Below are 16,097 nucleotides of genomic sequence, written 5' to 3' on the forward strand. Positions count from 1 at the left end.
GCTACAATCATTGTAACTGGTTTGCTAAATGGCACGCTATTGTTAACAAAAAAGAAAAATTGCGTTACAAAAGCGAATCATACAGAACGCGCACACCTTCAAGTACACTATCGCACAATTGTTTAGTCTTACTTTGATTCACATAATCTTATATGGAGGTGCAAGCACTACTCGATTTTTAGTTGTGCAACTAAATTGTTAAGTGGGCTGGGAAACAATCGACAATCGCACAACTATCGTGCGATAGTTTAGTCAAAGGTGTACGTCCGCTCTAATTACATTTACTCAGTCTACAGGACAAACTACATTAACGTCAAGCATAAATAAAGCAATCTGTTATCTGTTTGAACAACAATCTCGTTGTGAGATATGGCGCCGGCAGTTCTTTCTCAATCTCATCGTATTGCTGTACTGGATTTTTGAACTGTCTCCTGTTATAATATATTGTACGTTGTCAAATGTAGTGCAGTTTGTGTTTTGTTAATTATAAATGGAGATACCAAAGGTAACCTTGTATAATTTTATTTATTATGTCTTTGATTGTACAGAAAGTGTGAAGCATACGGCTTTAAAATATGCTTTATAACGTTTGTTACAATGCGTACTTTAAATCATTGTTTCGTGATGTATGTTGTAATATCAAGGAGTGGACGAATATTGCCAGCGTAGAACACCTTTTTCGCTTAGCACAAGACCGGGAAAAGTTCGATGAGCTGACGGCCAACCTCCATTAATGGAGAAGCACTTAAAGAGGGAGTAGATAGTTATGGTAAAAAAGCTAGTCTTAGAAGAACAAGGCTTCAGTCTACTTACTAACTGTACAATCCAAGTAATCAAGGTTCTTTCTCAGAAGCTTTGCAGTAGTTATTACTTAAAAAGTTTCGGGTAAGCTTCTTATAAGATGACGCAACTTAAAACTTGTATAAACTTCATTAAGACTAACCAATTTTAATTTATATTAATTATTTAATTAACTTTTTGGCTTTCATAAGTTAGTTATTCCAAGAAAATTTGTTATGTATTGGTAAATACAGAAAAGCCTGTGAAATAATTTAACAAATTCCATCGATGTCACATTCGTATTGGTGATTATAAAGGTGTTCTCATATGAAACCTCTTGGGTCCGGATGAAGGTAATAACAAGCAAAAAATTAACAAAAAATATTTCTTTCGAATACATTCGCCTCGTAAATGAAGATTCCCACAATTATTGGAGATGAAATTATGTTGCACCTTCTGAAATTAAATCCAAACAGAAGGGTAACAGGGCGACATTTCGTGTTTTATTATGGCAATATAAAATGTGATACAGGTCGACATACACGTGCAAAAACCTCTCCACAGTTTAGAATTTGTAATAATTAGCGTGTTGCGAAATTCTCGTGAATACAGTCGAGGATATAAATTTCCTACCCATCGGTGAAAAGTCAATTGATACAAGTATGTTCGAAGACTTATCATAAAAAACATTATCTAAGCAGTTAAAATGAATATGTCTTTATAAATAATTCCAGAGAAATGATGATTTTTTGGGGATAGTTGATGTGGTTCTGAAGGTAAGAGAGCTCAAAGTATGGACACCGGAAGAGAAATCATGGTGGAGAAAAAAACCAAGTAAACCGAAAACGCTCATACTAAATAACGGTAAGTAATAAAAAGTCAATAGTATTAAAAAATAATTAAAAATGATTCTATAAAATTCGTTGAACTCGTACGATTACCAAAGGTTCGTATTCGTATCATTATAGTGACCACCTGCTCTGTTTACTTTCAATTTAATTATCAAATTATCTACCTGCGGCATCCCTTTTTTTGGTCCAAAGACTTTGAAATAAAAAACTACGACCTCTTTATGTCAAATTGTATAATAGTTCGTACAAGGACGAGGTCATTGCCTTAGTAGCAAGGTGGGTATTAAATCTTCATAACTTTTTACAATTTCCTATAAGTTGCATTTTTAATTTCAGTCAGTGTCTTTGTAACCGTTTATTATTTTTCTACAACTTACTTTTTTTAATTTCAGTCAGCGACTGCATAAAATCTGGAGAATTTTTAGCGATCCTTGGTCCGAGGTAATATATCAGTTTTTTTTTACGTAAAGTTAAGCTTGACGATGATTCCACTTGATGAAAGTGATAATAAATATATTATTTTAAATATTATAATACGCAAGTGAATAGTACTACAAAACCAGTCAAAGAATAGCAAAACTACAAGTCAAGTACACTACTCATTTGACCTGTCATTTCGTGTCTTTCGTATGTCTTCTACAATGTACTCTATTTCTTAATTCTCCCTATTCTTAGTGGTGCAGGAAAAACGACATACTTAGTATCATTGTGCGGGAAATGTACATTGCCGTCAGAGGGCGTGGTGACTGTGAATGGCAGAAATGTAACCGATTTACAACCTGGTGAAGTGGAGATATTACCGCAGTTTGATGTTTTCATGGATTGTCTCAGTGTTAAGGAGCATCTGGTGTTTATGGTGAGCGATATTTATAAGTTTTTTGGCTACTTTGTCTGTTTACTATGACACTTCTGGTTTAAATAACGAAGTGACGGAGTGAAGTTCAGTGTATGATGGGATAGCACCTCAGACTTCTTGTCAAAAGCGTATAAAAGTATTTTTTTTTTTCAGACAGAAATTAAAAGTGGCAGCGCGAAAAATCAAAACAACAGCACAGTTTTAAATGCAATAATGGAGATGTTAAAATTGAAAGTACATGAGAATACTTTAATTCAGTCACTATCTGGTGGGGAACGAAGATTGTTGTCATTAGCTTCATCTGTAAGTATTAATAATAATAAAACAGGAGATATTTTCACTCTAGAAGCTTCTGTCGGATTAAACGATTGTCTTTTTTCTAACTACAAAGAACGAAAAATCATAAAAAAGTAAAATTTAAACAATTATTTAATGATCATAATGTTATTGTGAAATTCTGTGTGGTCTTATTGATTTACACGGTCTCATAAATCAAAACGATATTAAATGCAAAAGAAACGCGGCTTCTTGAAATGTTATCAAATTCTTTCAACCAAAACGTTTTACGACCACTTTCATTGAATTTCAAAACTCAAAAGAAATTAGTATCTAAGACGGAAGTAAACTTACGAGTTTATTTTGTTATTTTCAATAGTCCATTGTACGTCCCTCCCACGGTCATTAGAGGCGGATCGACACTGTTATTATATCGTTTGTATAGTTCAGGGCTATAGTGAAGCTGTTGAATAGCTTTATAGGTTAATACCATGATTTGTAACCTCAAATAACCGGCTTACAATTGACTTGAATACCGATAAATCTAAAAATATCTCTCAAATTATCATGTCTAACAAGTTATACATTGTCGTATATTATTTTAAAGTGTTGTTTGTCAGCATAACGACAAATTAAGCTTGTTATTTAGTAGATTATGCAGTAGTTATAAATATTATTTATAGTTTTATTATTTTAGAAAAATACTTAAGATTTCTTTTGGAAGCTTTTTCTTGCAGTTAAGTTTTAGAAGTATCACATTAACATATAAAACCATGTCGAAAATTACGTTCTCTAGAACCTTATATGAAATTCAATAGAATAATGCAATATTATTTCCATATTTCCAGCTATTATCAAACCCACAAATCCTAATATGTGACGAGCCAACAACCGGCCTGGACAGTTATAATGCATCTTTAGTTGTGGGGCTGCTGAAAGGTCTCTCAATGACAGGAAAAATTGTCATATGCTCTGTACATCAACCATCCTCGGATCTATTCAAAGAGTTTAACTCTATCTCTTTAATGTCAGAAGGCAAGCTGCTATTTCACGGCAGCCATGAAGACTGTCGGAATCTGTTTCAAAGGCAAGTATATTAATTTGAAAAAAAAAGCACAAACTTTTTCAAATACCATTTTCACGTAATAAACGCATAGCAAGTCGCGTTTATAGTATTCAATTTTTCTCTTAATGTTAAAAATTTAAAAATATTGGTTTTTACATCAGCTATAATAATTAGGTGCACTAACTCTTAGTCGAAATGCCAATAACATACGAGTACTTCAATCCATGGTTAAGGTGAACGGCCTTATGACTTGTAACTGAACTTTCAAGCCTCTTATTTTGGTCATGTCCTGTCATTTTAAACACGATCTTACGACAATGTTTATCTTAATTGGATAAATAATGAGTAATTCAAGTTTAAAATTCAATTTTTATTTTTTTACATTTCTCCTTTTAAGGAAATTGTTCATACTTAAAAAAACACCTGCATAGATTATTGTGTGTTTTAAAAAGTTTATTAAATGTAGAGATGTTGAATGTAATTATTTAGGTCAAGGAAATACACATAAAGATCTGCTAATCGAAATAAATTTAGAAAAACTTGCTTTTGTCGTATTTATTTAAGGTAAAATTATACTTAAAATCAATTTAACTTAATTGTATTATCTAAATTTGTTCGTGTCCTTTTTATGATAAAGAAGTTAATAGCAGTTATTTCTGATGTAAACAGTTCGGTTTTTCTGTGTCAGCGACAGCGGACAATTATAGAAATTACCCAATAATATATATTTTCGTAATACTAGCCTGCTTACCAGGTAGTCACGTAAACGGTGTAATTTTAAGTTAATTGCTGCGTCGTTGTAACCACGGAAAACGAAACTATAAGTAAATGAGTTCGGTAGAATCTCAAACTGGATAATTACGTTCGTTATCCGCCCCTTGTCATGTTTGATTTTTAATAGGTTGGTTGAAAGAGTGATTGTTACCTTGTCTATCTCAATAGATTTAAAACGTTTAGCTTGTTTTTTTTCTTTATTTTATAGTGTTTCCTTTTTATCATTTCCTTAGTAATGTATCCCCCATTATAATGTACATTCTATGTTAAAATGATAGTCGGTTAAAAGCATTGGGAACTGGTTAAGTTACTTTTAAATGAAGCGTGGATCCCGTTTTTATCTGTCGCCTGCTTTTTATTTGAATAGTTTTAGTAATCTCTTATATTAGTAATTCGAAACTAACATGACAGTACAGTAAAGACTATGATCTACATGTATGTTAAATTTCATTGTGATCCGTTAAGCCGTTTGGGAGATACGTATAGTAATAAATATCCATATTTCCCAACTTTCGCATTAATGATACTTGTATTGGTAAACAAAGGGTAAATAGAGAAATGTAATAATGTAGCTAAATATCGGGCAACCTTTTACTGTTCTTGCAAAAATGTTTTAGGATTGTTGACACAAGAGTCGTCACTAAATGTACCTTGTATGTAGTTACCTCTTAGTTCTTCCAGTATAGTACATACATTCCTAAAGTACACTCGACTTAATCCTGTATCTTTTATATTTATTACGGTACTCCTTAGGATCAAACATATAGAAGTGTTGGGTGGTCAAATAAATTTTATCACAAGATCTTAACGGGTGACGGCTCTAGCGATGCAAGAAAAAACTTCATACGATTCTTATCTTAACATTAACATCCTCTTTGTCACTTTACTTTAATATATTCAACTTAAATAATCTTTTTCTGAAGCATAAATTAATTTTCTTATTTTATATTTTTATACAAACTCTAGCTGTTCCCGTGCTCAGCATAAAATTATTTTATTGTTTACATGTGTCAAATTGTCAATTGCAAATATCTAAATGTCTAAATGTCTAAACAAAACTTGTCAATCTTGCTTCCTTGATGTTGGCAGCAACTTATGGTCTTTTTCCCTCGTTAGGGTATTTATCCAAAATATTTACCCCCTAAGTTTAATGGCGTGAAAAATATATAGCCTAAAGCGTGACGTAAGTGTAGTACTTTTTGTTAAAAAAAGAATTATTCAGAAATAAGTTGTAATTGCTAAAAATTAATAATTCTTTGATAGATGTTAGCATCTTAGGCAACAAAGAAGTGTGTGTTTACGCTTTATTATAATAGTATAGATAGTAATTTGCTATAAAGTCAAGTAAATAGAAACCTAACATTAAAACTATAGTTAGATATTATTTAACAAACTTAATTTTCTGTTTACAGCCTTAACCTACGTTGCCCGAAGAATTACAACCCTGCGGAGTTCTACATCAAGGCCGTGTCGTCTTATCCGTGTGCCGACGAAAACTATGTGGATAGGATCATGGAAAATAACCGAAACCGGTTCCATCAGTGCGACGAAACATGTTGCGAGACTCACGTGATGCCGCGCCTCCCAGTGTGAGTGATAGAACTTACCCGAAACGCCCACAGCTTTCGACCTATTTGTTGTTTGTAATCTATTAGAAAATCTTAACTGCTATGACCGGTTTTAAATTAGTTTGAAGTATCACTAATGAATGTTAGAAGCATATCAGTTGATGTGGATTTACATTATTATGAGAATTTTTAACAAGTCCTTTACTTATTTTAAAATATATTCAAATGAGTAATACAATAAAATTGGTAATTAAAACACCGTGAAGGCCTTTTCAATGCTTTTATGGTCATTTTATTTTTATTAATATTGTCAAGGTAATATCGTAATATTTAAATAAATAAGTAATACAGTCTGTCTATACTACCACAATTAGTGATAGCCTGAGCTTTGTAGAAATAACTTATTTGACCTTAGCTGTGCTTTTGCATAAACTTCCTAGACATTTCTTGTCCCAATGTTTGCTGCAGTCGTTAAAATAACGGTAGCGAGCAAAAAACTTCACTGTAATTAAATTCGAAAGGTTATCTTAAGTGATATAGATAGAAAACTTTTATCAACGTTTTTGGCATTGAATAATGTGTTAAATACTTCACTATGATCAAACGTAGAGCCGCTATACAAACTTGAGTATCTTTGTCGAAATATTTATAAAACAGTGTATCGCCTGTCTTAATATCTACAAGCAACCAACTGTTACATTTTAGTGTAGCTGTTTCGTAGTGGAAATTCACGGTTCGCCATCAAACGTGTCACGTCCTCCCATGTTATGGGCCATTAAGGTTGCGCAACATTATGAAATAAACGTTAAGTCTATGGTTCGTTAATCTGTATGTAATTTATGCATATTTACACTAGCTCGACATTCTTTTGTTGAATATTAAAAGTAACATTCTACAAGGTCAATGTAAAGTATAAATTAAGGAATTAAATATAATGATGGCTTTATCATATACAATGATTATTTATGGTTGAGTTAGGATTATTCCCAACCTTCACCCTGCTTCGTCTTCACGTGGAGTCAGATGAGAATAAAAAGTTTCATCCGTCCCACCTTTTGCGACGAGGGGACGGTTGGAACTTTTTTTTAATTTCATAACGGTTACATCAGTCTACTTATTGGTGATAGTGGGACGTATGAAACATTATTCTCACGTGGGGACACAGCGGGGTGACGGTTGGGAATAATCCTTGAATTGTTGAATTCTTTAAAAATTATAGTCACTGCAGAGTTTTAGTATATTACAGTTGCATTGAAAATAGCTTTAGAATTTATGGGACTAACTCCGGTTAAGAGACAAAAAACTTGTCCCGTCTCGAACTAAAATTACATAGTCTACAAATTATACGTCTCGCACGCAAGGCCGTTAAAAAAGCTCAGCACTCAACTGAACACGACAATGTTTTTAGTTTTTGTTACCATGATTTTGAAATAATTACGCAAACTGACCTGTACAAATAACTTTATGTTAACGTAGTATAATTCAATTACAGTATTCGTGAAATATTAAATTAAATAAAAAAAAAAAACAAAAGTAGCCTATGTGTTCTTCCAGAATATGCTCTACATCTATGCCAAATTTCATCGAGATCTGTTCAGCGGTTTAGGCTGAAAACTCTAACATACATCCATCTATCTAAACTTTGGCATTTATAATATTAGTAAGATTGGTTGCATTTTAAAAACCGTTTAAAAACTAATTCTATTATCTTACAGACGCAATAGAAGTTGGTCCAAACAAGTACAATTACTAATGTGGAGGTTTTCAATACGACTCAGAAGAAATTATAAAAATCTCGCAATCTCACTACTATTATCCACGGTAAGATATTCAATTGGAATTACATGATAATATACATTGTACATATTACCTTGACCTCTACAAATGGACAGGTTAGAAGACATATTTTGTGCTTATTAATTTTCGCCATTTTGACGTTGAAGGTTGCAGATAGTGGTGTGAATCCATACGAATAACAGAGAAGTAACTCTCAAGCAATGGCCTGTCCATTTATACAGATCAGTGTACACACGTATATTGTGTACCTCGTATTTGGTTTGACACATCGGGCAGTGTTCGAATTAAGCGCTGGATGTACTTAATATTTAAGATACAGGATTATTGAACGCATTCTGAATAAAAAAGTAAAAACGAATATAGATTGCTGGGAAATTCTGGATTAAATGGATATCTTGTAATAAGCAATATCTGCTAAGTAATCAACGTAACTTTTTGATCAAAAGCCTAAAGGATTCAAGCGATCTTTACAACAATTTCGCTGTATATTTATCGTATTTTTGCAATAACTTTTATGTTTATGAATGTAATTTACGCCGACTGATAAATGAAGCATCAAAAGGATTTTGAACTGTATTAAAAGACTGTAATGTTATTTAGATTGAATTCATAAAAATACGTTTGCTTTGTTATACAGCTGTAGTAACCGTGGATATCTACTGTCAAAGTACATACAGAATATTGTTATCCCTTTCATTCTGTGAGAGCCAACGATATGTTTTTTTATGAGTGTTTTAGCAATGAAAGTGCACGTTTATTAAATTCGGAATACACTTTGCTTATTTGTTAATCTACGCTTATTTATCCTTATTGTACTGATAGAAACAAAAATTATTCAATTAAACTAATAATCATACTTCTTTTCGTAATTTATCTATTATACAGATATTGTAACCGAGTCTAGTTACAAAATAATTCAAACACAGTCAACTTCGATATATTTAAAGAAAATATCGGGACTGTTGGTGGTTTTAAATAATGACCGAAGGTATCCATAAATTGATTTGTTTACGGTTCTCTTTGGTTTTATATGTCCCTTGCTAATGTGGGATACGGGTTGTTGTTTGAATGCATTACGATATGTTTAATCTAAGATTAGGCCATTGCCGTGCATTACTTATCTTACGTTCCATTTCCGATTTTACATTGATGAGTAAGGTGGGTTTAAAATTAGCAATTTATACCAAAAATAATGTTTTTAGTCCTCTTTTTATGGAATACTAGCTGTTGCCCGCGATTTCGTCTACGCAATATTAGGATAAAAATAATGTAACATGCCCCATATGTCAGCTACCCTTCAGTGAAAGTCTGGCCGAAATCATACCAGCCGTTTCGGAGATTATCCGGAATAAGCGCGGCTTGCGGACAGACAGACCGACAAAAAATGTTTTAGATTCGATTTTCGTTGTCAGCAACAGATATGCATTATCGTCCCGATATCTGTTTTTCTTTAAATATTACAAATAGACACTCCAATTTTATTACATGTATATAGACGATAGATGAAGTATGTAAAATTGAGTCAATTTAATGTATTGTCCTAGGTGATAGGTGCAGTAGTGATCGGCATATGTTTTGCCGGCAGTAAGGGGACGACACAAAGAGGTGTACAAAACCTAAGAGGCCTATTGTGGCTCATCTGTAGTGAAGTTTCCTTCAGCCTATCTTATGCTGCGCTTTACGCGTTTGAAGCAGATCTATCGCTATTCAAGAGAGAAGTCGGCATGTATAGCGTGTCTGCTTATTTCGTTGCAAGATTTCTAAATGAGGTTTGTGATTGTTTATTTTATTTGTCTATAACTGGGTTTTGCTCGACATTCCTTTCGCAATAAAAGTATAAACCTAAGTCCTATGTGTTTTCCACACAATGCTCTATATCTATGCCAAATTTAATAGGGATCTGTTCAGCAGTTTAGGCTACAAATTCTGTCAAAAAAACCCTCCATCTATCTATCTAAATCTTCAAATTTTTTATTTCAGAAAGATTACTTTTTATTTTTGTAGTTTTAAATGAAGGTGATAGAACAAATTTTATATCAATAAATTGGAGATAAGGACATAAATATCTCTATGTTCAAAATCAACTTTTCCATGACGTATTGACTTTCATTTTCTTTATAACCATCAGATAAACTTGTAAGCGCCCTTGACTTACTCCGACACAAATCGTATATATTTCATATTTAAATTGCTTTAAACGAAATAAATGTGGTAATGACATAATTATCTTCAGTATGGCAAAAGGACGTATACTACTTTTACTGTAGACCAGTTTATTTACATATCTGTATCGGAAACAATATTTATTGATCTACATATTGTCGATATAAACAAGGTCGATGATCACTAAATTAGAGAAACAAGAGATGTCTCAACACGATAGTATAATGTAAAAAATTAATTATAGACTAGCTTCCCGTCCGGCTTCATCCGCATGGAATTATAAAAACTTTATTTTATTGTTTTCATTTGTCAAATTCCCAATTGCAAATCGCAAAATTATTATAATAACCTTGCTTCCTTGGCAGCTTGTAGTGTATGGTCCCTTTCCCACATGACGGTTTTTTTCAATTTATTTAACTCTTAAGTTTAAAAGCGTGAAAATATATAACCTAAGCGTGTCGTAAGTGTAGGGCTTTTTATTAATGCAAGGATTATTCAAAAATATACTTTAATTGCTGACATCCTACGTCACAAAGTGGTGTGTGTTTACGATATCAGATAGATAAAATATGTCAATTAATAGATTTAGACTAGAGTAAGTGAATGAATTTTATATAACGAGTAAGATATCGTTTCGTGGAAATTCTTGTAACTGTAATTAAACTTATATATAAATCGTTTAAAAAGATGTTTTTAAAAATAATTGCTTTAGTGACAAAAGTAATTTGTTTCTAACTATGTAGATTGTTAGATATAGATTATCTGTGTGACGAGAAAATTTATTGATACATGTTTTAGTGAAACCGGCAACGTTTTTTTTTCAATCTTAAAGATATGAGTTAGAATAAAACGCAATGTAATATTAAAAATTACATGATCACGGTTCTCGAATTTAAACCAAGGACGCGATAGCATGGAAGTACACACATGTTAGATGCGACTACATTATTTTTCCACAAAATTTACTGAAATTTTTATAATAAAAGTCGTAATATGTGACGATAAAACATAATTTATGCTCGGAGATTGTGTTTATGTAAATGTTGTGACCAAAATAGGAAAACACCTTTTATTTTTGTTACTTTGTTGTTATCTATAAAATCTTATTAAAATATTTGTTATTATTACATCATTATATTAGTAATGGTATACATAAATATACACGTAGTTACATATATTTGCATAGTATTTGCCCGCGACCTGGTCCACGCAATATTAAGATAAAAAAGTAGCCTAAAACATTCCAACCTATGTTAGCTACCCTTCAGTGAAAGTCCGGTTGAAATAGGCCCAGTCATTTCGGAGATTACCCGGAACATACGCGGCTTGCGGACAGACAGACAAAACATTTTAAATGTGATTTTCGTTATCTGCAAGGCAAAAACATCACCTTTTTTCTTTTGATATTATAAACACACAATTTTTATTATGTGTACAGATGAAGTCTTACAATTAATTGACATAGACAAGTATTTGGCTTCGCTAGGTATTTTAATCGGTTTTAGATTGATTTCTTTATGACAGCTTGATTATTATTAAAAACTGGTGTAAGGAATGTCTACAAATTGCTAATTAAATACCATGTTACTGATTTAATAACTTTTTTAATTACAACCTGTGTAATCATTGGAAATTCTATCACGTTTTTCAACACAAACCTGAAATAATGTAAGAGTTTTAATAATTTCACCGCTTTAACAAGTGTTGTTTGATATTAAATGTAATGCCTACTTTTAAACAATATAATTGTAACTAGCGATATTAATTTAAACACTCCACTAGAGATCTCGCCAGGAATGCGCGCGAAATCCAATCCTTCTAATGACATTGACAGCTGTCAGCTAGAGACGTGACGTTTATGCCGATAATCTAGTGTTGCTCCATTTCTACAGCACGGTACTATATTTCTTCTTAACGATATTGTTTTATCTGAATATGTTCGATTATAATTAAAGAAACTTTTGTATATGATTTTAAATAGTTTAAACGGACCAAGGTGTCTTGTTTAAAGGTTGTAATGTTGTAGGTGAGATGACATCTTTGATATTATATAATATGGTCGCTGCTAATGTCATAAATAATTTACATATTAATGTACATAATCAATAACAAACATACAACGTATTATTGATGGTCAATAAATTACTTGGTATTTATCATTATTTATTGCGCTAAAGTTGTAATGCATCCTCGTAGAATGTAAATAAAGATGCATTATTAAAAAGGTTATGCTGAAACTGTGTACAATATTTTATATACAACCTTAGTATTGTAATACTAGTTATCTCTACAGAGATATATAACTAGCTGTATATTATGCCTATGATTGCTAATAGTATTTTTTGCCAACTTTTGAATTTATAAATTTACATTAAAATTACATAAAATTACACGATTTAAAATAACCTCTTTTTAGTATTACCAATTCATCCGTCAATTTTGTTACAGATACCTCGGTGTATAATTTGGCCAATTCCGTTCGTAGCCATAACAGCGTCTACTGTGGAGTTACCAAACCATTCTCTAACTGTCCTAGAACTTTACATCGCTCTTATTATATCAGGGTTCGCGTCTACTGCATATGGTAAGTATAATGCTGTGAATAAATTAAATAGAAAGTGATTTTATTTTAAAAGGTGTGCAAAATAATACAGTTACAAACCTCTGTGTATTCATCAGCATCCCTACCTTATCCTAATCCAATAGGGTCGGCGACCAGACTTTCGTACTCCAAATAACTCTATCATACGTCTTCTCAGTCATCACTCCCTTCTTGATCATGTCACCTTTCACGCAATTAATGTATCTCTTTCTAGGTCTACCTCTACCGGTGTACCTCCGCACTAATAAGTAACGTCTTTCTTGTTACATGTGATTCATCCCTCCTTATAACATGACCTTACCAAGCTAACCTTTTACTCCTTAACTTCTCTACTATTAGGGCTACTCTAAAACTTCCTCATTCAATCGTTTTTATAGGTTAAAACTTAACATTTTCAAGGACCCTTGTTTCTAGGTCTTGGTATGGGAGCCTTATTCATATCGAGTGGCATGATGGCTGACGTAATGCCGTGCGCTGATTTACCGCTATTCCTGATGTCGGGAGCTTTTCTACGAATATCATCGCTGCCGTTTTGGTTGTATCCAGTCAAATTTATTTCGCATTTCTATTACGCTATGGACGCTATAAGTAACATCTATTGGAGACAAATCGGAGATATTGGTAAGATTTTTTTATATCAATACTAGCTTTCGCCCGCGACTCCGCCCGCGTGGAATTAACTAAAAACAAAAGCGAGTAGCCTATGTGTTCTTCCAGACCCATCTCTTCATCTATGCTAAATTTCATGGGAATCCTTTTTGGCTACAAACATCCATTCATCCATTTAAATTATCGAATTTATAATAATAGTAAGATGTATGTGAGAAAAATTCTGAAAGTACAAGAAAATCTAATACTTGGGGATTATTAAAATATAGAATTTGTCTATACTTTTTCAAATGATGCAGTTAATTGTATATTACAAAGAACTCACGCTTATTCACTTGAAAAATCTCCTAAAGCTCTAAATTGCTTTAAATATATATTTAAATGAGTATTCAGTAATGCGAAATATTGTGAAATCGCTAACCAGTACGTCAACGGAGGCGGTATTTCCGCTCCTCGTCTATAAATTATTTAATGCAGACTATAACCGGTTGAATGGCTCACTCAATTTACTAATAAAAAAAATATATGCCGCGCTATCTTCACAGCCCACGAAGGCCCGGCCTTACTAAGATATGTGTAGTATTGAAATATGTTTCTGATAAAAATACATACTTGCATTAATTTGAATAGATCATTTTAAACTATTCAATGACCCAATGAGAGTAGATTCAAGGTGGCAGTCCCTTTATGTAGATTTCACATAAAATTTTAGGGACCATTAAATAATGCTAAGAGAACACTTGACTAAACTACCACCCAACTGTTCTGCGATTGTCAATTGTTACAGCCAATGCACTTGTTTAGTTGTACAATTAAAAATCGAGTAGTGTGCGCACCTCCATATAAGCTTATAGAAATTAATGCAAGACTAAACAGTTGTGCGATAGTTTAGTTTCAGGTGTGCGCACGTTGTAAAACTGCAAAGCTGTTTTAAAATATTTCATATATTTTTATGAAATTTATAATAGTTGATTAAAACTGTTAGGTTTTTTCTACTTTTAACTAAAACTTGAAAAACATAAATATGTAATTCTACACTTTTGCAGTTTAACTGTTAAATTAGTTAATGGAGTAAATAGAAATCGTAATATTTTAACTATGATTTGAAAGCGATAGATATCTCGCATGTATAGTAATTTTGGGTATTTTCCTAAGCCCATTCTATTTACAATAGTAACGTAAAACAAACATATAAGTAGTTGAAACATTGTAGGCGTTTTCCCACAGTTCAAGATTAGCATATGAAACGTATATGTAGCTTATCTGATGGAATCAGAACGGTCGCGGATAAATTTGCGATGCTAAGTGGATTTGTTTCCGAATGAATAAATTTATATAGAAAATTTTCATACTATAAGTTTGCACTAATCGTCGACAAAAGTATTTTATTATCTCAATTTTTTTCAAGGAAAACGAGGGAAGACAAAACTCGCAGTTAGAGATAAAAGATTAGGTACGGGTTATTTAAAACATCTATGTCGTATAAATACCGCCGTTAATTCTTAAAGAATTATCGTGTTGGTATTTTAGTTAAAAGGAGATACTTAATTTAGAGTAAATAAGTAACATAACCTCTTAGCGGATAATTATTTCATATATATACCACCCAAACTACAGACGAGCACGGTCCGCAAAAAAGTCGCTGATTCAATTCTTCGCGACCCACCGGTTGATAACCACTGCTCCAAATTCTGAAGTGAATTCTTTAAATTTATTATAATAGCGCATACTTGAATAATTAATCTTTATTACATTTCGTACGTCTAATGGTATCAAACTTCGTAGTGAATATGTTAATTTGAAATTTGCAAGTCAAATATTTATTGGTGCTGACACTTATGTTCGGATCTATTACAGAAAACACGTTGATAGACCGACCACCGTTGGATAGACATTACAGGGGTTTATTTTATAGCACCATGGAACTTAATTACGTACGAGTAATTGCATTGAATTATATTATAAAATGGCATTAACAAACAATATTGAATTACGAGATTGTTAATTAAGTAATTCATGATGCTTTAGTTTATCTTTTATGCTCGTGGCTTATACAGAGTTCTAAGTACTAAGTTGAGAGCTACTGCGAATTTAATGGGGGGATCTTACCGCTAACCCGAAAACTTTTTGCTTTACATTTCTATCCGGATGCCCTTTGCTTCACTTCAAAATCGTTTCTCATATGAAACATGAGATGTTGACAATTGTTAAAATGTAAAGTTACTTCTAGTATACTTAAATTATAATTATTTTTCATTTTAATTTCTTCTGATACTAATAATTTCCTGTTTTTAGAGTGTCCTACAAACACAACCACAGTTTGTGTGAAAGACGGCGCTGCAGTTTTATTGGAGAATGGTTACTCTGATAATTTCGTGCTAGAAGATACTGTAGGTCTTCTATTTGTGGCAACTTTGTGGAGTGTTGTGGGATACTGGGGATTGAAGAGAGAAGAGAAGAAAGGTTACGCTTATTAAAGAGAGTTTTCGTAGGTTATAGATTATTTCACGTTATTTTAATTGTTATGTTAATGCATTTAATCTGTGTATTTTTAGATAGAAGTTTTGTACTTGTAAAATTGATATGCAAAATAAAATTCTTGTCAATTAAAATTTTGTTATTTTACCAACACAATATTCGTTATTCGACTTTTAAAGGGACACTATGAGTGTGCTACAATTCATGGAATGCAAATAGATTATTACTTTCATTAACGTTCCTTCTATTCTACTATTTTACCAGGGTTTTTGATAAT

General features: G+C 32.3%; 1 protein-coding gene across 2 annotated transcripts; it reads left to right on the forward strand.

Annotated features, from left to right (window-relative positions):
• The first annotated feature begins 246 nt into the window (after window positions 1-246).
• Window positions 247-15,932, forward strand: LOC106111795 (protein brown-like). 2 transcript variants are annotated; one of them, XM_013293949.1, is made up of 12 exons: window positions 247-505; window positions 1,515-1,644; window positions 2,024-2,072; window positions 2,307-2,487; window positions 2,641-2,790; window positions 3,612-3,850; window positions 6,016-6,192; window positions 7,887-7,992; window positions 9,513-9,737; window positions 12,580-12,715; window positions 13,148-13,354; window positions 15,638-15,932. In XM_013293949.1, the coding sequence occupies exons 1-12, from the start codon at window positions 491-493 to the stop codon at window positions 15,817-15,819; spliced, it is 1,797 nt and encodes a 598-aa protein (XP_013149403.1). In that variant the 5' UTR covers window positions 247-490; the 3' UTR covers window positions 15,820-15,932. The 2 variants fall into 2 exon arrangements, with proteins under 2 accessions (XP_013149403.1, XP_013149404.1); XM_013293950.1 differs by lacking the exon at window positions 247-505 and adding an exon at window positions 1,058-1,133.
• The last annotated feature ends 165 nt before the right edge of the window (window positions 15,933-16,097 follow it).

Source organism: Papilio polytes, unplaced genomic scaffold (assembly GCF_000836215.1).
Source record: "Papilio polytes unplaced genomic scaffold, Ppol_1.0 DF824146.1, whole genome shotgun sequence".
In the NCBI taxonomy this organism is placed as follows: domain Eukaryota; kingdom Metazoa; phylum Arthropoda; class Insecta; order Lepidoptera; family Papilionidae; genus Papilio; species Papilio polytes.

Excerpts from the sequence above, each read along its gene's own strand:
- LOC106111795 (XM_013293949.1), top strand. Across the intron at positions 2,791-3,611 it reads TGTTGTCATTAGCTTCATCT|CTATTATCAAACCCACAAAT; the intron begins GTAAGTATTAAT and ends CCATATTTCCAG. Across the intron at positions 7,993-9,512 it reads TCTCACTACTATTATCCACG|GTGATAGGTGCAGTAGTGAT; the intron begins GTAAGATATTCA and ends GTATTGTCCTAG.